At 39.2% G+C, this 24,501-nt stretch overlaps 1 protein-coding gene across 5 annotated transcripts in view; it reads right to left on the minus strand.

Annotated features, from left to right (window-relative positions):
• Positions 1 to 24,501, minus strand: part of C7H8orf34 (chromosome 7 C8orf34 homolog) — a 97,283-nt gene that overhangs the window by 22,912 nt on the left and 49,870 nt on the right. For all 5 annotated transcript variants that reach the window (XM_053395940.1, XM_053395941.1, XM_053395939.1 and 2 more), the window contains exons 8-10: positions 19,835 to 19,970; positions 6,280 to 6,365; positions 2,952 to 3,025 (exon numbers count right to left, since the gene is read on the minus strand). In XM_053395940.1, the coding sequence (XP_053251915.1) occupies positions 2,952 to 3,025; positions 6,280 to 6,365; positions 19,835 to 19,970 (296 nt within the window). The remainder of the gene's footprint in view (positions 1 to 2,951; positions 3,026 to 6,279; positions 6,366 to 19,834; positions 19,971 to 24,501) is intronic.

The following is a 24,501-nucleotide window of genomic DNA, read 5'->3' on the forward strand; positions in this document are numbered from 1 at the left end:
TCACGTCATTCATTTTCCTCCTAGAGTTCACCAACTGTTCAATCTTTTTGCTCCATGAGCTTTTTTCAGGCACATGTTGCAAACGAGTCAACCTTTTTCATGTAATCTAAAAATAATAATCCTCCTCAGAGCTTTGTTGCAATATTGACAGCTATTTTTAATCCCTATGTCCAACATTAAGGTCCGTTCTACTTGAAATGCCATGTAATTGAAATTACAAGCTTTCTGCTCTGTATAGCAGGCAGCATGCCAGCACATTTTTACGCCAAAATCATACTGAGCTAGTCCTTCTCAAACCATGATTCATGCTGATGCGGACAGGGAAAACCTACACAAATGGCTGCATGTAATAAGACAGACAGAAGCAATGCTTTTGTTTTTAAGAACTGGTAATTCTGAGATTGAAAATCTTACGTTATTGCTGAAGATAGCAAAGGTTCAAATACAGTGCTGATTTTCATAAAGAGTGGCCCTTTTACTAATAGAGTTATATACATTTAAGATAGAAAGTTACATATACACCCCCTATTTGGTAAAGAAACGAAGGCCAGGAATCTAAATAAGAAGTCTTCAGGTCAGTAGTTTTTTTGGGTTACCTTAGAGGCATCAGCAAAGCCAATGAACACTTACCATAGCTTCCTTTACAAATCCTCATGATACAAAGGCAAATTATATGGTAGAATCATCTAAAAAGATGTATGGTAAATGGTCTGTTTTGGTGAAACGTAATATTTGCTCTTTATTTCCCATTGCAAATAGTCACTACATTTCCAATTAGCACCACTTCTCTGATTGTCCCATTCTCTGCCATCTCCAAAGCCACAAAAAACGCAACCGGTTTTCATCTCCCCTCATCCTAAATCTTCATTTTTCCTCTGCTGAGTTTCAAGCAGGCATGATATTCAAAACAACGGGAACTTTAGGAAAAAGAAAAACTATTAAGAGATAAATTGATATTGAATTGCTTTGTAACGACAGGAAAACACATTATATGTTGTCTTGTAGATGCCACTAGCCTATTTGAAAACCCAGGATGACCCCTTCAACTCTTGACTTCCAGAATTTACAGGATCATTGCACTGCTGAAATCAGCATTTGGCTGAGACTGTGTGTTCTTTCCAGATGTGAATGTCTGCGGCTGAAGAAATATGAAAGGCTAGAACATAAAAATTTTATCCCAAGATGCTGGGGAAAAAAGACTTGGTTTGATGTTTTGGAGAAGGTTTTAAAGTAGGTTACTTCACAGATAACCTCCTTATTTATACATTAGCCACCTAAGCTAAAAGCAGATATAGAAAACAAAAGCACATGCACCAAATTACAAATAAAACATAAAAAATAGTACAACTGGTAAACCTAAGGACAATGAGCTATTTATGTGCCAATAAGGAAAAGGCAATGAAGATAAAACTCTTTGTTTGTATAAAGGAAGGAACAGTGCCATCCGGAAAAAGAAATAATAATGGAACTTTGAAACTGTGGGCCAAAACAGAAAAATCATGGGAGTTTCATAAATTGGATCTCCCAACACTTACATTTAATTTCAGAGGTGCCTAGGAGCATACCTTAACCAGACTGGAGATGCAGCACTGGAAGAAGAGAGAATATAATCTCTCTACCTATGTCATTTCTCTGCTCTGAATTGCCACCCAACAGCAGAAGATACAGAGATTTCCACAGTGTGACTAATAGTAATGGCGTGGGTGATTTAGATCAGGGAAATGACATATGGCAGGGAAAGGGTTTCTGTTTGCTGCTCCCATTTAATTTGAGAATTCTCCCATGGCTGCTTGTTGAACCAAAAACAGTGGGAATCTGATCATAGTTCTCCTGCATCTCATCTATTTTGGTCTGGTAACGAAAAACTGAAAACATAAACTTAAGTAACAATGTGAGTTGGGCAGAAGAATAGGAGTTAGAAGTAAATTAAGAGTTATGAACAAAAAACCATGAGGATTATTTATTTAATTAGAGCATTTTTACCCTGCTCTTCATCCAAAATGGCTCTCAGCACAGCTTATTAAAATCAGGAGTGAGGCATATCGTATATATTCCACAAGCGACAAATGCCCCATTTTCTTTTTAACTGATGCGGAACAATATGCTTTGGACTCAAATTTTGCACAGCATTGCAAAATAACCTTGACTGAAGTTGCATCATTCATGGATAAAAGTTCGCAAGCGCTTAAGCTTTTCCGTGATGTTAACAAGTGTGAGGAGGTTATGCTGTTATATAAACTCATTTTAAGAAATGAATGTCAGTACATTTATTTGATTTAGTTTCTGAAAATCAAGGGAGGCTGAAATGAGTACAAGATGTGCCATTAAAACTTGCTTTCTTGGTTGTAATAAAACACCTTATGAAAAACAGTACCTATTTTTGTGGAGAACAAGCCACTGCACACTCTTGCACAAGCCAACAAAAATAGATTATACGATTTAGTTTGACAGAGAACACTATCATAGCTATACTTACATCACAATATAGTATTAAAAATATAGCATATGATCCAGCCAGTTCAGAATTTTTAAGGTGGATTCATTTCAGTTGCAAAGCAGATGCCTAACACGCCTCCTATTACAGGTTTTTAAAGTGCTTACCTTTGTCTTGATTCTGCCAATATATCTTTAAAATTACATATTAAAAATTAACTTTAAAAATCCTAAGCTCTTGCAAAACTGGAAGTACATGTTTATACATAAACACTGACAGTTATACATGCTGAATATTCTGATTGACTCTGAAAACTTGAACCAACCAATTGGTTAAATGTGATTTATATTCTGGTCCAGCGCTCAGGGAATGTGATACACAAACCTCCAGTATTCCCTTCAGTTTCATGCCAAATGTATTCAAGTTAATCTAGAAAAACTGAGGGTTTGTTTGCATTTATTTACAGAATTTGTGTTCATAAAACTGAAGACAGTATATATAGGATCCTTATTCTTACCTGCTCTGCTGCTTGGAGTACATTCTCCAATTCATCACTGCTTTCCATTGAAATTTCTGCTGCAGGCACTGGTGCTGTTTTAAAAGATGGGGGGAAACCAATAAAGAATAACGAACAACATTTTTTATTATTGTGCACTCCCCGACCACGAACTGCAGCTGTGGAGATGAGATCAGAAGCATCTGCTTCTGGGTTTAAACTAATCATAGCTCCCCATTACGTTTGAACTCAGGCTAGTTTATGATTAGTGAAAAGACCAGGATCGTACATTATGGTTTGAAGCTGGCTTGTTTCAATCAACTGAAGCTAAGCCAACCACATTGATTCCAAGTGCTGATATCACAAGGAACTCTGGTTTGTTTAATACTGGAAATGAAAGGTCTGATCTCCCTTTCGCAGCCGAGGAGAGGGGAGGAAAGAGTACACAAAATAAAGAGTATCCTGTTGTAATAAACCTCAGCACCAGCTGATCTAGCCTTGGCATGGCTTAGTTAAAACTGGGTTGCCAAAGAACCCAGCTTTGATAATGAAAGCTTCTTTGAATAACCTCATAGCTGTGTAAGTGATTTCTTGACTTCTCATCTAAGAAACAATTTACAGTAGCATTGGAGGTGGCAGCAGGGCACCAGCAGTGCCGTCCCAATAGCCACAATGCATTGACCCAGACAGAGAAGGGATGGGCTGTGAGTTGTTGGTAGCATCATCCTCGCTCCGGAAAATGCAGCTCTGCTGCCCTCACTCACTGCTGCTGAATATTTGGGCAAATACCATTGATTTGTGTCAGTTGACCCAAAATCTGCATTTGCTACCCTTTGCGTATATTTGTAACTTGCATGAACCAACCATTCATCGCTCAACATGGAAAAGTGGCAAATTTCCAATAAAATATCAGACGACAGAACAGCATTGTGAATGCAAGATTTACTACAATATGGAAGACATTAGGGCTTCAAAACTTTTTAAAGGATGTGATAAACACTTATCCCACCACATCACAGTGCGCACAGTGTTCATTCATAATGAAAAAACGTTGTGGGAAAGTCATTTTACAGACCTTTCTGTATCACGCATAGTTATTTTAACACAGCCTATATATTGCCATCCATGCATTGCCTTATTAACTGGGGCCAGTTTGCTTTGTTTTGCCACATGATGAGCAAATAGCTTTGCTCAGGAGTGATAACACTGTTAATCCAGAAATAATTGCTATTGTCAGAAAATACTGTTGTACTGACTTATGTTCTGATGAAGCAATCTATGAACAGCAGACTGAAACCATGGAATCCAGAACTAATGATTATGCAAGTATTTATATATATCTACATATAATTTTAATTAAAAAACTGACCCACTGGCTATGTGTTACATTAAACACGTGGACCAACAAATGTTTGCATAACTAGCATTAACTACTGGCATAATAGATTATGTAGATATATATTGCAAGTCATAGTTCACATGGCAATAATATACTGGACCCCAAAATTTGTTGATTGGACGCAACATTAATTTTAATGTTAAATTACGAAAGATGAAACAACACCTTGAATAGTCATACTACCTGACACAGAGTCTATATCATGGCCATTATATCTTGGTCCAGTGTTACTCCAAGGTGGACTCTGATTTAGAGTACAGTGGTACCTCGGGTTAAGAACTTAATTCGTTCCAGAGGTCCGTTCTTAACCTGAAACTGTTCTTAACCTGAAGCACCACTTTAGCCAATGGGGCCTCCTGCTGCTGCCGCACCGCCGGAGCACAATTTCTGTTTTCATCCTGAAGCAAAGTTCTTAACCCGAGGTACTATTTCTGGGTTAGCGGAGTCTGTAACCTGAAGCGTCTGTAACCCGAAGCGTCTGTAACCCGAGGTACCACTGTACCAAAAAGTCACTTAACTCTGTACCCCTTTCTATACCATCTGGGCCTGAGGAAGTGTTTCCCCATCATCCAAAGACTCCCCTGTAACTTCGCCTGTTCCATAGCTATCTAGGAAAATGTGACCTCAGAATAAGTTATAGGCTCTTTAAGGATTGCATGACAGCTCTGCTAGGGGAGAGGAGGCACTGGAAGGGAAAGCCTCACGAGCCTTCTTAAGTTTTCGGATGACCCTGATCCTTTGCTGAGGAAACATCACCATAATGGTTTTTGTTATTGATAATAATAATAATTCCCTGCCATTCACCAGCAGGTCCCAGGGCAGGTTACAACAATTTAAAATTCAGTATGAAGAACATTTAAAACAATTAAAGTAACAGGAATATTGTGAATCCTGGAAACACACGTCTCAGTGTCAGGGTAACACGTATATCATGGTAAAGAGATGTATCCTCAGTCTTAACTAAAAGCTGCTTAGTGAGTAGCACCTTTGTGGGGAGAGAATTCCATAGCTGATGGAAGTTTATGAGTTATGGGCAGCTCCATGTACAGCTCATTGCAACAATCCAATCTGGGATTACCAGAGGATAGAGTACTGTGGTCAAGTAATCTCTGCCCAAAAGGAGACGTATCTGAACAGCTCGAGTTGGAATTGGAAATAGGCAGGCCTATTCTTCCAAACCTTAGTCAGCAGGGTTCACTGGGAGCTGCCCAGGGTCCCGCCTTGCCTTTGCCCAGGCCAGTAATTCCCCCACAAGCCCCCAGAATACCAGTTTAGATATTCTAAACTTCATGAAACTCCCATCCCCCATAACACTCATTTAGTTGTGAGCTCTATAGGAATATTCCTTACACTGAATCAGATCAGCAGCTATCAGGATTTCAGATAGGGTTCTTTCCCAATCCTACCTGGAGAGGCTAGAGACTGAAGCTGGAACTTTTGCATGCAAAGCAGATGGTCTGCTCCTACTGAGCTTTGGCACTTCCCAGTTCTGGATTTTTAGCTAATTCATAAAGAACAAACTGCCACAGGAGAGGTATTTTGAGTGTAATCACATTGTGCCTGCTAACCAAGTTATACATCATTATCCAAACAGCAGAGATAAGCACTTTAATTCTGCAAAGCCTCAGCATTGTGCTGTTGTCTTCAAAAAGCAGAGTTGCTTCAGTGTTTTCCACACAGTGTTAAGTCTAATCTCAACGGGGAGTGGAGTGTGAAGAGTAGTGAGAGCAAAGAAAACAGACTTAAATAGTAAGGAACAGGGTCTGATGAGTGAGCTAAATTTCTTTCCACACATTACTGTAATTTGGTAACTGAAAAAGGAATTTACCTCCCACCAAAACTGGTCTTAAAAAGTTTCCCAGCAGATATTCTCGAATGTGTTTTTATCAGTATGTATTGAGTCGTTCAGATTATTCCATGCGAGGTAGCACAGCTCTTTCAAGAACTTACCGACAGACTGTGGCACTTCTTGCTCAAGAGTCTGAGACGCAACAGATACATCCTCTGTTCTTTCTGCCAAGTTATCTCCTTGCAGTCTAGGATGATTGAAATGGAAACAATTTTGAAGTTATATGGAACATTCCACTGATTAATGCACAAGACAACTGGACAGCTGACAGCTTGCACTGCTAAGCACCACTAGGAGGCTGATGCCCTTACAAAAGTGTTGAAGGATCCTGGGCTGGAGGCTGCTGGCTGATAATTTAGTGCCTTACAGGTACGCAGCTGCTACTGGTGCCCAACATGGGCTGTTGATACTTTGGCTTGTATCTGCAGTGGATACTATTATTTTATTTATTAAATTTATATACCACCCTTCATCCAAGGATCTGAGGTACGAACTGGACCTGCATGCAGCTTGGGCAGCACTCTCCATACCTCTAGTATGGACCTCTGGGTCCTCCTCCTCTCACACAGGTGCTCTGTGGTGGAAGCTAGTAGCCACACAGTAAAGCCTCTCAAAAGCCACCATTGAGTCTATACCTTACCATGTAATTCATTGAAAACATTAGTTGTACAAAGTATATCTTTTAAAACATTAATTAATATTCCTATCAAAAATATGTATTAGAGACTAGCTAGCAATTTCTTTCTAAGGACTTTGGGAGGGTTTTTTGTTTCGTTTTTGGTAAGTGATAACTTATCAAAGCTGCTCCATCAACAGCTGCTATGGAAATGGCTGGTGTAACTGAGCTCCATTCACAGCCCACCAGGGGTTAGAAGTGGGATGACAGCTTTGTTTGGAGGCTGAGAGAGAGGCTCCGCCTCTTACCAAAGCTGGCCCCAGAATACCAACCACTGTTAGTCTCCTGTGTCTCCTACCTGGAGCTGATTCAAGTTCTGGGCAAGCATTGCAGATAAAGGTTCTCTTTAACCTCTCCAAGGGAAGCGCTGACTAAGCTTTGCTCATTTCCATCTTCATGACTGCTGCACTGATCAAGTCTGGTACAATGGGTTGGTTAACGTAGAATCATAGAATCATAGAGTTGGAAGAGACCACAAGGGCCATCGAGTCCAACCCCCTGCCAAGCAGGAAACACCATCAGAGCACTCCTGACATATGGTTGTCAAGCCTCTGCTTAAAGACCTCCAAAGAAGGAGACTCCACCACACTCCTTGGCAGCAAATTCCACTGTCGAACAGCTCTTACTGTCAGGAAGTTCTTCCTAATGTTTAGGTGGAATCTTCTTTCCTGCAGTTTGGATCCATTGCTCCGTGTCCGCTTCTCTGGAGCAGCAGAAAACAACCTTTCTCCCTCCTCTATGTGACATCCTTTTATATATTTGAACATGGCTATCATATCACCCTTTAACCTCCTCTTCTCCAGGCTAAACATGCCCAGCTCCCTTAGCCGTTCCTCATAAGGCATCGTTTCCAGGCCTTTGACCATTTTGGGTGCCCTCCTCTGGACACGTTCCAGTTTGTCAGTGTCCTTCTTGAACTGTGGTGCCCAGAACTGGACACAGTACTCCAGGTGAGGTCTGACCAGAGCAGAATACAGTGGCACTATTACTTCCCTTGATCTAGATGCTATACTCCTATTGATGCAGCCCAGAATTGCATTGGCTTTTTTAGCTGCCACGTCACACTGTTGGCTCATGTCTAGTTTGTGGTCAACCAAGAATCCTAGATCCTTTTCACATGTAGTGCTCTCAAGCCAGGTGTCACCCATCTTGTATTTGTGCCTCTCATATTTGTATTAACGTATTTGTTCAGTCACAATGATTTTGCTAAACCATTTCTGAGACTAAACTAACATTCCCCAATTCCTCATGGCTTACTGGCTGGGATGTTCCAAGCTAAGTTTTAGGTAGCAAACACTTGGTGTATGGATGCAGATTCATGGAAGATTGGGTTAAAGGACTGAGAGTTGGATTGGATGAGCTTCTGATTTGCAAAGTACTAAAATATCATACATTCAGACCACACAGGAAAGAGAACTTGTTGAAAAGATTTCTTATCCACAGTTTTGAAAAGCTTTATTCACAGTCACAGTATTTTCTAAGACTCAGTAATTACTGAAGTTAGCTGAGCAATAGCAAGCCTGTAGCTTCTTCTTGTTTTGCTTTCTCTCTCTCTCTCTATATATATATTAATATATTCTTGGCATCTGTTCTTTTTCCTTTTTTAAAAAAAGTTGTGCTTTCTATAAATATAGCTGTTAATTACAAATGAAATTCATAGCCTTTAAAAAAATGTATGATGTATTTCAGGAACGCCGGAAATATCCAACCTCATAGGTGGGCTTCTCTCTACAGTGCCAAATTACTTGGCAGGAATTTCAGTAATATAGAATAAGAAAGATTGATCAAAGACAAATACGCCTTGTTCCCCTACATGAAATGGAAAAGAGGACATAGAAGACACATATCTACACTGGATGGGTGCAGATACTAACTAAAATCAGGCCCGGTGACACACAGAAACATGGGTTCGGCAGCTGCTGAGGGCCACAGTCACCTTCTTCCAGTCTCTTCTTCCCCAGATGTGAGTTTTTGTTTCCTCAATTCATGACACAACTGGCACTGCCACATCCTTGGATGTCCAAGACTGAACTTCCTATCTTTCCTCCTAAGCCTGATCCCCTTGTACACTTTCTTTATCCACAGGCAATGTTATTATTCTCCTGAACATGCACAGAGCCTTGGCTTTATCTTTGTCTCCTCTCTGCAAATTTCTGTTCTCTGGACTAGACTGTCTCACTTTGGCTTCTTCTAGGGAAGGGCAAGGCTGTCAGTTAAGGTTTCTCTGAGTTGCTTTCTCTCAGTAAAGCAACCAAGTTGGGTGGCTTTAAAAGAAGATTAGACAAATTCATGAAGATTTACCACATTATTTTCATTTTTGTATGCATTACTTGGCTGGAGAACTGTATTGCAAAATTCAGAGAAGTGTGAATTTCAAAAGCTAGCAGTGTTTTAGTTCTTGTATTGCTTTGGAAAGTGTGAATTGGACAGGTTTGCCTTTAAATGCCAGGTGAAGAGAATTTCTCCCCTGCCCCTAGTCTCTTCACACCTATCCAGGACTCAGCTGCTAAAATAATTTGCCGCTGCACCCTCTTTGCTCCACCATGCAAGCCTGGAACTAGTGGGAAATGAGCATTTTAAACCCCAGTGTGATGTTCCACCTTAAATCTCTACGCTGGCTTCCTAAATCCAACACAAGCTCCTTGCCCTTACCTTCAAAACCATTCATAGCCTTGCATCCACCTGGTACATCCACACTTATATCCTGATATTTCCCTGCCTGTGATCTTCATTATTCCAGCTCTAAGCACCTGCTTCTAGCTCCCACCATTTCACCCTTGCTGTGCTGTATGCTTGGAAATACCTTCTCAGGATAAGAGATTTCACCTCTCCTGCTTTATTCTTTCTCAAAAACCCCTTTTCAGTGAAGCCTATGGCTAGTTCCCATGCTCTACTGTAATTATATCTGGGCACATGTCTCTTAAAGAGTTGCATATTGCTCCTCTTCTTACTCCTTCCTCCATTTTCCTCATCAGCAATCAGACTGATGAGTGCTATACCAGCTTCTTCTTCTAAGGCTTCTTCAAAGGTAGACCCACATATTATGCATTGCAAAAATCTAACCCAGAAATTACCAGAACACAGACAACAATAGGTAGGCTACTATCTGGGTCCATCAGTTAAAGTTGACAGAAGGCACTCAATGCCACTGAGGCCACATGTCTCAAGTGACAGTAATGGATCCAGAAGGACCCGCAAGTGACGTACATGCTCCTGGCAAGATAAAAATGTAAAATGAATAACTGAATCCTTATCTATGTCACACAGGTGGTATCAAGGCCACATTTCCTTTCCAGTTTTAAACAGGGTTTTATGTGAACAACAAGTATATAAAAGTGTATCATATTACTTGTTTTACTTTCTGCAGCCACTCCTAAAAATGTTCATGAAATGACATCAGAGTTGGAAACGGACAATTGTTTTGTGGAATTAACTATAGGCTTTCATTTTGTGTTCTTTCTGATAAAACCTCATCCATTTCACTCTTCCGATAACTTTTAATATAGAAGACTATCTGGGAACTGTAAGCTATTACTCATTACAGCCTGAAGCTCTAGGGAAGTCAGTTGCTAATTCTACAGCAGATTATCACAATATGAAAGAATGTTCATTTAAAGTTTGGCAATAGTTTCCACATCTTGCAGAGTTTTAGAAATGTGAGACACGATCCATCTGGAACATCTACATAACTTCTTTTTTCCCAGTGCCCATAATCATAAAACATAAATATGTTAACATAGCCTGAATTTCATTTTGTATTTCCTGAAATGGTTTTCAATGAGCTGAGCTCATTCCTGTACATATTCAGTGATTACCAAAAACAACAGCCACTTTTGATTCATCAATGAAGAAGCACAATACATGAGTCTAGTGATGCCCCAATGTGTGTAGTCCTTTGAGTTGAATTTCTGTGATTTAAAATTCCCATATTCAGGTATTTCCAAGTCTGGCTCAGGTTATAATTTGAGCCAGAGAAGAATGTCTCCTTCCACCACCTCTCTGCTCCTCTCCCCTTCCCTACAGCAATGTCTCAGGCATTAGGATCTCAGGAACATGTAATTTTCCAGTTACTCCTCCCTTCCTCCTCCTCCTCTTTAGTTACCCTATTGCATCTATTCATCTTTACTTTCTCATCCCATCCCCATTGCTTCCTCAAATTCACTGCTGTCCCTTACATCTCAAGAGAACAAGCAAAAAAACCAACTAAGTGGCTTCCTTGATTTTGCTGCAGACCAGGGTAGGCATGGGAAAGGTTTGGCCATGGCAGGACCATCACAAAACACTTTTGTCAGCAGCCATACTATCATTTCCAAGACTCCACTCTCTTTACTCCTACCTGTGCTAGTCACAGATCAATCACCGATTTGAGCACTGGAACCTACTAAGTATATCAAAAGGTGTTTCTTTCTCCTTCTAGCTCACCCCACTGCACTGAATGCTTCTTCAGAGGGTTTCCCTACCTTCAGGACAGGTCCTTTGGAGAATATGCAGAGCTCAGATTGGTGAGAGAAAGGGAGAGAGACTTGCTTTGCATGCGGAGTGCCAAGCTCAATAGCCCTACAGATCCTGGGCTATATCTATGTGAATGTATATCATACATGAAGGGTGAAAATATACATTATACATAGAAGTAGTCTGAATGCTCATTCTCTGCCCTAAAAGCAAATCCTTCAGAATTTCAAGAATGGAAGTTGAAACTATTTCTACCACCCTTCAAATTTATGCCTATCTTATTTTAGTTTTGTTAATGCAATGTGATGGCCCAAGACCAGGCTCCCCATGCTATCAGAGAAGGGATCCAATGACAAAGGGTGTGGAAGATTGGGTTTAGGAGCCCTCTGAGGAGAAAGCCTCCAAAGCAACCAGCCTATAGGATGCTCCCATGGAAGGGAAGCTCCAATGGTTATGTATCCATCCACTCTGAATGGGGAGGTAGTCTTACTTCCCTCCTGTGACTCAAAAGACTCATTCCCTTGAAAGTGTCCGCTCCAACGCTGTAAGACATTCACCTTCCTGTAGGACTATTTGAGGCCATAGTTGATTCTAGACTATTGGTGGAGCAACATTTCAAGCACTGTTTCCTTAAACTGCATCCAGTTTAACCTTGAAACCAGCTGCCACAATGTGCTGTCCATGGTCCTGACCACCACAGTCTATCCTGGACTCTTGCTGCAAACTTCTGTAGGCTCCAGCCTATAACAGGACACTTAGATTAACCTTGTACAAAACTACCTAAGTGTAAGCCTTATTGAACTGAACAGGGCTTACTTCTGAACTTCTGAACTGTGCTGCTAAGCACATATTTAGGGAATGCTCAGCCATGCAAGAACTATATTGGGCAAATGAGCCATGAGTCACCTAGATTTTGGAAGATATACATATGTGTTGATTTAGTTTTGGAAGTCTGATTTTTCACATTTTACTGGGTTTTAAAATATACATTCCCCACTAGTTTATTTAGAAAAAGGATCATCTATTATTTACAGACCACTTACTATAGTAAATGGTGCTATCGGCCACATACTATAGCAATAGCCACAAATAAAACTTTAAGGCCTTAATATTATCTTAATATGAAATACAGTGGTACCTTGGTTCTCGAATTTAATCTGTTCTGGGAGTCCATTCGACTCCCGAAACGGTTACTGCACTCAATTCGGAAGCTGTGGAAGCCACACTGGACATTCGGCTTCCAAAAAACATTTGCAAACTAGAACACTCATTTCCGGGTTTGTGGCATTCGGGAGCTGATTTGTTTGGGAGCCAAGCCGTTCGACTACCAAGGTACTACTGTATTAACCTTTCTAGGTTTCAGATGTTGGTACAAAATTTCCACTGAAGACTAAAGATTCTCTTTCATTTGATAGGTTATTCAGCCTAACAAATGCCACTGTTACAAAATACTGTATCAGCAATACTGTAAACATTTATCTTTGAGTTAAATGAAAACACTTATAAGTAGACGTGGATAGGGTTTTACAGCACATTACACTTTTTTCTGTGATTAGTAGATAGATAGATAAACTTGGAATTACCCTTCTATAAACTAAACAAAACAAAAAAACCCACATGTGGCATAAAATGACTTAGAAATGCACTGAATTTTGGCATGGGTATATTTTCTACCCCAGCTAATGTTAGCAGACTGGATTAGTAAAAACAACAACAAACAAACAACAAACTATCGCTTTTTCACAGAAAAACAGTCAGAGACAGGCCACCAAAGAGCACTGGAGTCAAATAATACAAAGCTTACTTGCTACAGGCAAATATAAAGCCTGGTTAAGGAATTAAGGTTTTGTTGTTGTTGTTTGAAAATAAGTTTCATTTTCTATTTTAGATACAAAAGAAAAATCTCAGCTTCCTCTGAAACATACCACTAGTGAAAAGTAAACAAAATCTTACTGGAAGCCCTTTATAAATTGCTTCTGATACAAACCAGTGACAGTTGTAATCTGCTATTAAAACAAGCCAATAATAGTAGACTGCTTCTTAGCATTCCAAGCCAGAAAAGTGGGGCAGATAGAAAACAGCATTTGTATGAGACACATCTCTTCTTTCCCACTGCATCTTTATAAAACTGTGCGGAGGAAGTATCCATACATTCTTCTCTTGTTTCCCCCTCCATCCAATAGCTAGCATTAGTATTAGAATTAATGTCCTGTGTAATGGAACTATTCAACCTTTTCTTAAATTTAGCCTGCGTCTGACCTGTCATGTCTGATGAAAAAATATATCAACATTGCCTTAAAATTCCAAAAGGAACATTTTCCTCTTTCTAAACTGCTGTTTAGCATCCTTCTAAATTACTGCACACACATGGAGCAGATTCATTTTCTGTTGCTACAGCAGCTAAGACCTGTACCAAGAGGTTCATATTACAAAAGAGGGGATTTCAGCTCAACATTAGGAAGACCTTCCTGTCAGTAGAATGTTCAGGAGTGGAAAAGACTGCTGCAGAAGGTCTTGAACGCACCTTCATTAGAGGTTTTTTAAGCCATAGGAATGATTGTCACCTATTAGGGACGCTATAGCAGTGGAACTGGACTTTTGAGTCCCTTCCAACTCAATGATTCTACAACCGAGTAGCCTTTTGCTTGGTAAGCAATTTCTCTTTAATTGAGACAATAAAGAAGTTTATTGGAAACTTCTTATATGGTGATGATTTATTAATTTATATACCATTTCATACCAAAATAGTCTTCTAAGTAGTTTACAAAAAAACTGAAATAAACAATTGCACAAGTATTAAAATATAAACATCCATAATTAAGATTGCTGTACCATGTATAGATCTAAAACATGGGAATGGGTTAAATTTCTGAGAAGCTCACAGTCATGACTAGTGATGGGAACTACAATTTCCAGGGTGCAATATAAGGCACAATAAGCTTGCATATGCTAACGTAAGCAGAAGAGAACTTTTTAAAGCAGACAACTGGTTTCCGCTTAAATATTCAATGAAGTAAATAATGTAAACACCAAGCCAATTCCATATCGAGCCAAATTACAGCAAAGAAACCTATGTAACTGCAGTGGAGCAAATTCCTGTTTGTGCCACTACAGTAACCAAATCAATACAGCCAAACTGTAAAGACGCACTGCTAAAAACTGATGCAACACCTGTGTAAACATGCCTCACTTCAAAACTTGTCTTGCTTCCTGTGTTCTACATCCTTTGTTATTGAAAACATAACTAATTCAAAAATGTATCCTCTTCAGTTTCATTATATGAATGAGCTGAAGAATTTTCCATGTTAGTATATTTACCAATACACCTGCTTGCCCATATTTGTTTGCAATTTGTTTTAAACTGTTTTTAATGCTGGATGTCAAATTGTTGTAACCCTGGGACCTTATGGCAAAGGGTGGCTATACAGATGATGATGATGATGATGATGATGATGATTTTTAGTCACTTAAAAATTTATTTAAGGGCACCTATGCTATCAATTTTGTTTCTAAATCCCTACAAGATTTCAGTGTATCAGACTACAATGCTTTAATACCTGAGGAAATGTCATACATTGAAATTTTCAGGAGGAAACCTTTTCTGCGAGGGTTTTTTCTTGCATTTTCAAAAGCTATTAAATATGGTTGCTGAAGAGTTGTAACCCACCCTGGGACCTTAGGGTGAAGGTGATAAATAAAATTACTACTACTACTACTACAATGTATTAGATTCTGCTTCAGAAACAGATGCATTGCTTTTAAATGGAAGAGAGTGGAAATTTCCTTGAAAATTTCCCCATTTTATCTATGAAGTTCTAAGGTTATAGATTGTACATTTGTACAGTACTATTTGTGTAATACACAGTGCATTAAGTCACAGTCCCATACATAGTTGGTCAATATTAAAGTGTGGTTGTGGTTTAAAAGTATGAAACCAAAAAATACCAAATAGTCAACGGAACAAGCATTTTGATACTTTCTTTACAAAATTAGGTGAACAGGATTCTTGGATTGTCCTCATAGCAATAATTGCATGTGTCAAATCAAACAGAAAACACTTGCAGACATTTGTTTTTTAAAGGACTAAAACAACTTTAAGACAGACTCAGTAGGAATATATAATCTCTTAATAGATTATGCAACAGAAGGACAATTAAGACTGCAGTTATTCCTCCTTTTCCTTCACATAGAGAGCAATTCCTTTTGACAGACCCTATAACTCTTTAACAGAGAATGTTTTGATTATCACATCAACTTTTTTTTCAATGTTGTTTCTGGATTTACTCAGTGGGAAAATGTGGTCAACTAGGGAAATTCTATGCCCCATGAGATTTTGGTTAAGCTGGAACATAAATCTCCTGTCTTATGTTGTTTGTTTCCCATGACAAAACTAGGGTTTTGGAAATAATGAGACTTAGCCATTTCTTTCAAAAGGGGAAATTCACAGGGAGTTCACCATGAAATTGATTTAGCAGCATGGGATTCAAAACGATAGTAGTTCTTGGTTTATTGCACACATTTTTCATTTAGGCACAATTCAGTAAATAGTTAGCACTACTGAAACCAAACGGGATATAAGTGTGAGTAACTGTGTGCTTATAGCTTTACAGTCTACCCTACATTTGATTGAAAATGTGTTCACTAAATTTGATGTACATTTAGGATTAAGGCCATACAGGCGAATCCTCTATTTGTTTTTTCAGAAGTATGCTCCACAGAAGTCAACAGAACATATTTTTTTTCAGAGAAGGAGGTATTAACAAACCTTTTATTCACTTCATAATCCACTGAACTCATGAATTCCTCCACATTTTCATGTCACCAGGAGGCTTCCAATAATGATTTATGTGACATTTAGCCATCTATTATGAAGCCAAGGTGCAAGTGATGGTAATTATACATGCATCAGGGAGTACTTCTACAAAGATTGCATGGGAAATTATACAGCATGCTAGCTATCTCAAGAATTTTGTTGTGATTGGATACATCTCATTTCCATAACATGTTTAGTGTTGTTGATTTTTTACGTGCGACTTATCTAGTTCCAGGACCAAGTATTTTCAAAGCTTACCAACAAACTTGGCATACATATAGTAGTCTTTTTATAATTTCATTCAGATCATATAATTTGTGACAGTGTGTGATCTAAGGAATTCTATTTATTTTGAAATTACACGTAACTCATTCTTTTGTATAAAGTTGCAAGCAGAAATTGTCATACTTTTGTGGGTTCAACAAAAAGTGTTTCATTCCCAAGTATCTATTGGCAAGAGCTGCAAGAAAGAGATTTGCCACAGTGAGAATGCAAGTCAAATTCATAAAAAAAAATCCCCTATCGTCTTGTAACCTACCTTGAGAATGTTGGATGCGATACTCAACTAGACCCATCAAAATTAATAAAACTAACATAGTCATGTTCATTAATTTCAGTGGATCTTCTCTGAGTAAAACCAATTGACAACCTCACTTAGCACTTTATAAATACTCCAAAAATGTAAATCAAAAAATCTGCTCCATGTCTTTTTTATAGTTATAGGTAATCCAGGATCATGATATATGGAAATCCTCTCACCTGGTTGCAGAACTTACATTAAGATTTATCTGTGAATTGTTATTTATAACCTGCCCTTCATCTATACAGATACAAGAATGGGATATAGCATATAAAAATACACAATAGAATCATAGAATTGAAAGGGACCCTGGGGATCATATAGTCCAAGCCCCAGCGATGCAGGAATATGCAGCTGTCCCATACAGGGATCAAACCTGTATCCTTGGTGTTATCAGCACCATGCTCTAACCAACTGAGGTATCACACTATAATAAAACCATAAAATTCATTTTAACCAATAGGAGCAGCTGAAAACACAGGATAGGCTAACCCAAATGCCAATTAACTAACCACTGAGAACACCTGGGCAAAACAAGTATGTTTTAACTTGATAAAAGTATCAACATCATCCACAGTTCTGAGGCGGGGACAGTCCACAAGTAGGGTGCCACTGTAAAGAAAGCTTTCTCTTGTGACACCACAGGGAGCAGCTCACCCAATGGTGGATTATGGAGAAGAAACTCATTCAACAAACTTAAGGCACAGGCAGGATGATATAGGGAATCCTTCAGATATTTGAGTCCCATGACATTGTGTCATGTTCTTTTACACTGTAGCCTGCATTCAACAGATATCCCTCATCTGTTAAGGTCATCTGATGACCTAAACAGGCCATATGGATCTCAGGGCACTGCATTACTCAAAGAGTCAGTGATTACAGAACAGAAGGTACTTCAAGCCATATCGGATAATTGCACCTAGCAATTGCCACCTACCGTATTTTTCACTCCATAAGGCGCACCTGACCATAAGGTGCACCTACTTTTTGGGGGGGGGGAGAGAATTCAAGAAAAAAAATATGTGGCTCTTGGGGGCTTTTGCTGGAGGTGGGGGAGAGAGCCTCGCTCTGTCCTTTCCCCCACCTCCCGCAAAAGCCAGGGATAGCCGCGCGAAGCCTGCCCAGGGCAGTGGGATGAAGGCTCCCCGCTGCCCTGTGGAGCTTTGCAGGCTACCCCAGAGGTTCTCAGGAGCTTGTCGGGGCTGGCGGGGGAAGCCCGGCTTTCTCCCACCGCCAGCCCCAAAGAGCAGGTAGGGGAGCAGCGGAAAGGCTACGCGCAGCCTTCCCGCTGCTCCCCGAACTTGTGGGGCTGGCGGGGGAAGCCCGGGTTCCCCCCAGCCCCAGTGACCACACATTCGCTCCATAAGACGCACAGACATTTCCCCTTAGATTTTAAGAGGAAAAAGGTGCATCTTATGGAGCGAAAAATACGGTGACAGTAGCATCATACACATACTGTCACTGTGCAATGGGATGGAGAGTATATATCGTATGATCCAAAAAAGGTTTATAAACAGAGCAGTACTCATTCATTTATAAATTCTGCTTCTTCTGCAGTCAAGTCCCTCACCCACACTGTAAAAAGGACAAATCCTCACCTCATTTAATCAGGGCAAATTCTGGGGCAGCAGTCAAGGCTAGACAAAGCTCAGAGTTTAACATACAGATAATTCTGTCATCTGAGGGCAGTCAGGTTTTGTCATGCTATTTGGTTGTTTGGGCAGATGAGGCTGAGCATTTTGTTCCATTTGATTTAGCAAAAGACTGACAGAATAGTCTTTTGGTGTAATCAAGAGAGGACTAAGTATCAGCGGTGACAGCTATGGGTCAGGGATGTAAAACCGCATCTTGATTTATATTGCAGGGTTTAAATCTTAAATGGTGGGGAAGATTTCTCTAACAATGACAACACTACATTATGATTCTGCACACAAGGGCATGGGGGTATTTCTGGAAGTGTTATTCAATCAGCATCTCCAAGCAGGCATCCGTCAAAAACTGGCTGCCTCAAATCAAAGAGGATGAAGTTTAAAAATAGGACTGGAACATGCTCAAATTTCATCCTGATGCCATCACAGGTTCCCTTTATTTAAAGGTATTTAACTTTATCTGGAGTACCACAATAGAATAGTCAGCAGCAGAAGTCAAGAAGTTAGAACTGTCCCACCCACCCACCCCCCGCAAATAATGTTCTTGCTAATCACTTAAATTATTGAGTTTGGCTAGTTTTGTCAGGTGTAATTCCTTTTCAAAAACGAGTCTTCATTTAAAAAAAAAATCAAAAGGCTCGCAGTTATTATTGCCTTCTTAGCTGATTTGGCTGCTTTGCTTTTTTTGCTAAATCAAATGGAACAAAAAATAACTTCCAAAGCCAGAAAGATTCCATATTGATTAGGTTCCTTCCAGAAGGATAGGATTTTGAAGTGTTAAAAGGCAACTGTATGAAACTCCCCCCAAACACACATGCAACTGAATCTTAATTTGCACAGGTGCATTTTGAAGCCATAAATACCTGGATCATCTTTGAAAAGCCACAGAAATTCAGGTAACTAATCAAATTCAGAGAAAGAAAACTGAAAATAGTTCCAAGCTGTGACATAAAGCTGATAAGTATGTGAAACAATTTGGTACATTGTTGGTGCGAATGGTGTCGTGTGCAAAAGTAACTTGAGCAATCCTGTTCAAATCAACAAATCAAGTCAAGTGGTAGACAGAAACATGTGTTAATAGTCCATGCTAAGAGGGAAAGATCTCCGGCTTGCCAAAGGCTCTATTCAACCCCAACTCTTCCTTATGAACTTGCCAAGTCCTAAGACCTGATAAAGATTCCACTCAAGATTTAATTTTAATTAAGAAAGCCTCCTCTTTCAACAAAACACCAGACACCACTGTTTCTCAAAGCTGGAGCCAGCAGCTGTGGCTTCTCCTGTGTCTAGAATTTAGGATTCTTGAATTAATTTCTAATGTCACTGAAAGTCAGGGATAAAAAGAACAGTTCCTCTATCCAACTTTAAGATCAAAAAATGTATCCTGTCCTTTCTTTTAGATAGCTGGGTGAAATTGTTGCAAATTCCAATCTGCAATAAGCATTTGGCCCTGGGGAAGCACAAAGAAAGAAACAAAAATATTATTTACCTGGCACACCTAGCACAGATGTTCAAGGTGACCTTGGCTTGTGGTTCAGCTGTATGTGTACTTCGGGTTTGGTTAAATTTGCTCCCAGAAGAAATGACACTGGTTACCCCTTCCATTCTTAAATCATCAAGATCCTCTGCAAATTAAAAGAAGAAGAAGCAAGTATATCACTAAGTAAATATTTGCAGCAACATATTTGCTTTAGAAACACATAAATTGCAGATTCAGCCGTGAAGCTTACTGGGTGACCTTGGGCCAGTCACTTTCTCTCTGTACCAAAAACCTCACAGGGTTGTTGCAAGGATAAAACGGGAGGAGTAACCATGCAGACTGCCTTGAGCTCTTTCCAGGGAAGGTGAGAGGAAAAGGTAATAAAGTAAAAATAAATTTAAAATTCCCATTCACCATTAGTTTGTCAGCCTGTTGTGAAAGACAATTATTTAACAAGGATCAGCTTGGCAGGGAATCTTTAAAACCACAAGCATGGAATGCCCTCCACCCACCCACCAGTCAAAGCCAGGGTAAGCAATAATACAGATCTATGTGGGTGAAGGAAATAACGTAATGTATGGACAGCAGTGAAAATATGTATGTGGGGGTTGTCACAAAGGCACTCAACTCCTACATGCATACATGCTGGTAGATGATTCAGGGGTACAAGGCATTTGAAGGGCTCTCTGCCAGGTTAAAGGTTGCAGATTCTCCAAGTACTCTTCTGTCTTTCTCTCCTTTGTATTTATCTTCTGGTCGAGGCAACATTCGAGAGGACAGATGCCAGTAGAGGGCAAGGCCAGAAGCAAAATGGATGGAACAGCAAATGCTAATTTATCCACACATCTTTCTCTATTCTTTGCCAAGGCAAGCAAGAAGCTTTAACAGAGTTAAAGGATACATTCAAGACAAGCAAGAACCTAAGGAGGCTGCAAAGCAGGGCAGGGGTGAGGTGTAACCTGGGGACAGCCCAGGTGGAGAAGCCTATTGGCAAAACCTATTGGTGTTTCGCAACTTTCCGACTAGTTGCAGGACCTTAGCCAGACCTAGCAGAGTAAACACAGAATCCACGGAAGGAATTGGCAACTTGACTGCAGACAGTATAGACGAAGCAGGAATCAGGAACTTGTAGTTAGGTGTTTATTATATACAGTGGACTATTTACAGGAACAGAACATGGATCTTTTGCTAGCTCTCTCTGACACGACTCACAACTCCTACACTGACACACAGAACTCTGAACTCCAAACTCTGAACACTGAACTAACACATTCCAGTTAGTAGGCCATTAATTATCACTCTCTTGAAAGAGCTTGACCAATCATGGAGCTGTCTCCATGCTTCTGTTATCACCATTGGGTTACTGGGGGACTGAGGTTCCCTATCCCTGATCTGGCACATCCTAACAAAGCATTATAGGAGGAAAAGGTATACACTCAGAAGGGTATGCAGATCTGTGTGATATTATTTTTAGAGGCATGATTTTGGGGTTGGCAAAAAGCATGCCTGTTTTGTAAATTATACTGGTTTCTGAAAAACCAGCCAAAGTTCACAGGAGATTGTTTGTCATATGTTTCTTCAATAAAACTCCACTGTAAACACATTTGTGCTTGCTTTGTGTGTAGGAGGGAAAGGGGGAATCTGTGTGTCATATTCAACTACCATATTTTAAGAAATTGTTGCCGGTAAACAAACACTGAATTCATTACCGCTGGCATATTGTTGAGGTAGCCGATTTTTTCCCCCCAGACACATGGCTATATAGTGTAGCTGTTTATATAGCGTTAAATCAAATTTTGGCCTAGCCTTGAATGCCTTGCTCGTATTTCTTTATGTCTTCATAGTTTACTCAACTAGTTTCTTGTTGCGTCAACTTTTGCTAGTTTGCCAAAAGTCTGCTGATGCATGCCATTTCCACTCTAAAAATAGTAAGGTAGGGCAAATCATGAAATTAATCAAACAGTAACCATCTGTAACATCAACAGTAATTTATACTGAACAATACTGAGGATTGTTTTAAATGATTTCATGCTATTAACTTAGGAGTTATATAGAGGTGTACTTTATAAATCTTAAACTAATATTTTAAGGTAGTCCAAGCCTAGGAGCCAAAGGGTTGCCTTAGATAAGCTCAATAACTTAGATATGCATACAGGGGTCTTTTTTGGGGAGGGGGACCCGGGGGGAGTGAGGAGGACATAACTGAACAGTAGATTCCTATGCCTCATCACAAATGGCTTTTGAAAATGTTTTCAGTTTTGAAAGTGGTTTGTTATGTTGCATGGGATGATTGTGCTCAAGAAAGGTAAGTTAATAACCTCCTTGGGCACACAGAATTACTTGTGCAGTTCGCTAGATCTCAGCCACTATGTTGCTGGTGGTTTTAAATATCACAAAACCTTTCAGAAGGACCAAATTGAAAATAAGAAAATGCCTTTATGAAGAAAAGAGAAATGGATATACAGTGGAACCTCGGAATACATCTAGCTTTTCATACATGTTAATATTAATTCAAGAGGGAAATAAAGTGCATCTTGCACCCTAAGAACCATTACATCTGTGTGTGTTTTGGTCTAGCCACTGGCCTGCTTTGCACTAAGCCAGGTTCCTCAGTCTTTTTCTACTGTTGTAAAAAACACTGGCTTAGTATGTCATCCAAACCCAGCCTCATGGTTAAACTTTCTCAACGCTAACCACAAGCAGTAACTAGGAAAAAAACTTTGGTTGCAGCTCATGGTTAGCCTGTAAGGAAGTTAACCACGTACCTGGATTCACAGAATACACTAAATCAAACTTGGACGTAGCTGAACACATTGCAGAAAAAAATACGGAGGAGCAAAATAGCTTATCATGACATATAAACAAGGCCAGTGAATTAATTCTGTCTCTTCATTTTTTAAAGCAAAAGCTAACTTGGCTAATTTACAAACTTACGTCAAGGTCATCCTAGCAAATTCAAAGGATGAATAAACCATTTATGTATTGGAAAGATGCATAGATTTGTTTCATGACTGTGAGGGGCAAATGTCAAGGAAATGAGCCAAGAACACAGGTGCAGATATATCCATGTAGTTAGTAAAGACTTAATTTATGAATAAGGATGAGCTCTGTATATTTTTGGATCTGCCTGCTGTGAACTGACTAAATAAAATGTTAAACTTAAAAGGAACGAGGACAAGAATATTAAAACGAAACTTTACAATTATCAGTGTGTAGTAGCATCAAGGAAACAGATACTTAAAGGGAGCTTATTTGTCCATTTTTACAGAACTAACAATAACATTAACAGCTGCAATTCTACTGTGATTAATAACTATATAAACACATACAGCCCCACATGACAAAATCATGATTTAAACTATTTCTGTTCACACAGACAAGCTAGTTTTACAAAGTAAATTTGAATCTGAATATTTAATTGCATTGTATATTTATTCTTTGTTTTTTGCAATGCACTTTTACATTTTTGAATATACTTTTTGTTATGATGCACTCCAATTTTTGAGAAAAGTTAAATAGTTAATAAACTGGAAAAATTATATTAAAAAAGTAAAGTAAAGTAATTGTGCTGAAAGATACACATTCTGGTTATTCTTCCCAGGCTTGGAAGTGTTTTTGTTTAAATAATCCAACACAGCTTTTTGTTCAAGGAGCTATATTTTATATATCTTGCACAGAACTCATTTTTAGTAAGATCCTTTTCACACATTTAAGTTTGGTTAAGATTACTGGATCTATAAAGAAAATACATTAGTGCCCTCAAGTGGCAACAACCAAATGCTGGAAATAATGCTTCTATAACAAAATGTTAGCCTATAATAGTATTAAGACACTTGATTCAGTATAAAATATTTCAAAATAAGAATAGTGAACAACAGCCAATATAAATAAATAAACAAACAAGGATGCAAGTGTCACATTAACCTGGGAGTAAGTCACATTGAACCAGCTTACTTTGCTGTAGACATGTGTAGGATTGCTGCCTATTTCCCCAGGACATTTAAGGAACAAAAGTTGCTACTGATCTTAATTTTTCTAAAGGACACAGTGTCTTTACAGGTTAACATATAGGTCACTTGCTATAAAGAAAAGACAAATATATTGCAAGGTATGAACAACCTATAACCATAAAAAATATTATTAATCCTCATTCTCTGAAAAATATTACAATAGAAGAAACCTTCTGAAAAGCTGATAAATTCCAGTAATTATTCTGAAAGCATAAGCATAGGGGAGACTAAAGTCACCACCAGTGGACTCACTAGAGACAAGCACAGCTGTTGCATTTCTTTGTCACTTGGGGCACCATTTTAGTATTATTGTGATGTTTCCATTCAGCCTTCCATGCATTGTTGAAAACCAAGAGAAGGGGGCACAATAGTGGGCTTAGATGTCATGGAAGAAAAGGCCTTTTTAGCCCATGCTACAGAAGACAATAACAGCAACTTCTGTGGGGTGGCTTCCTCCCCAGAATAATAATAATAATTAAATATTTAAAAAAACTGGGTTAATTTGTGATCTTTTTCTAGTACTTCCCACAGCAATTGCCCCTTCTACCCACTAATCTGTGGAACAGTATGTTCAGAGTGAGAGAACCCCCACCTAAATCACTGTAGAATGACCTGCTGCACTCAAGTTCCCTGTTTGCTGGAGAGAGATAGTGACCAGATCAACTG

This window comes from Podarcis raffonei, chromosome 7 (genome assembly GCF_027172205.1).
Source record: "Podarcis raffonei isolate rPodRaf1 chromosome 7, rPodRaf1.pri, whole genome shotgun sequence".
NCBI lineage: Eukaryota > Metazoa > Chordata > Lepidosauria > Squamata > Lacertidae > Podarcis > Podarcis raffonei.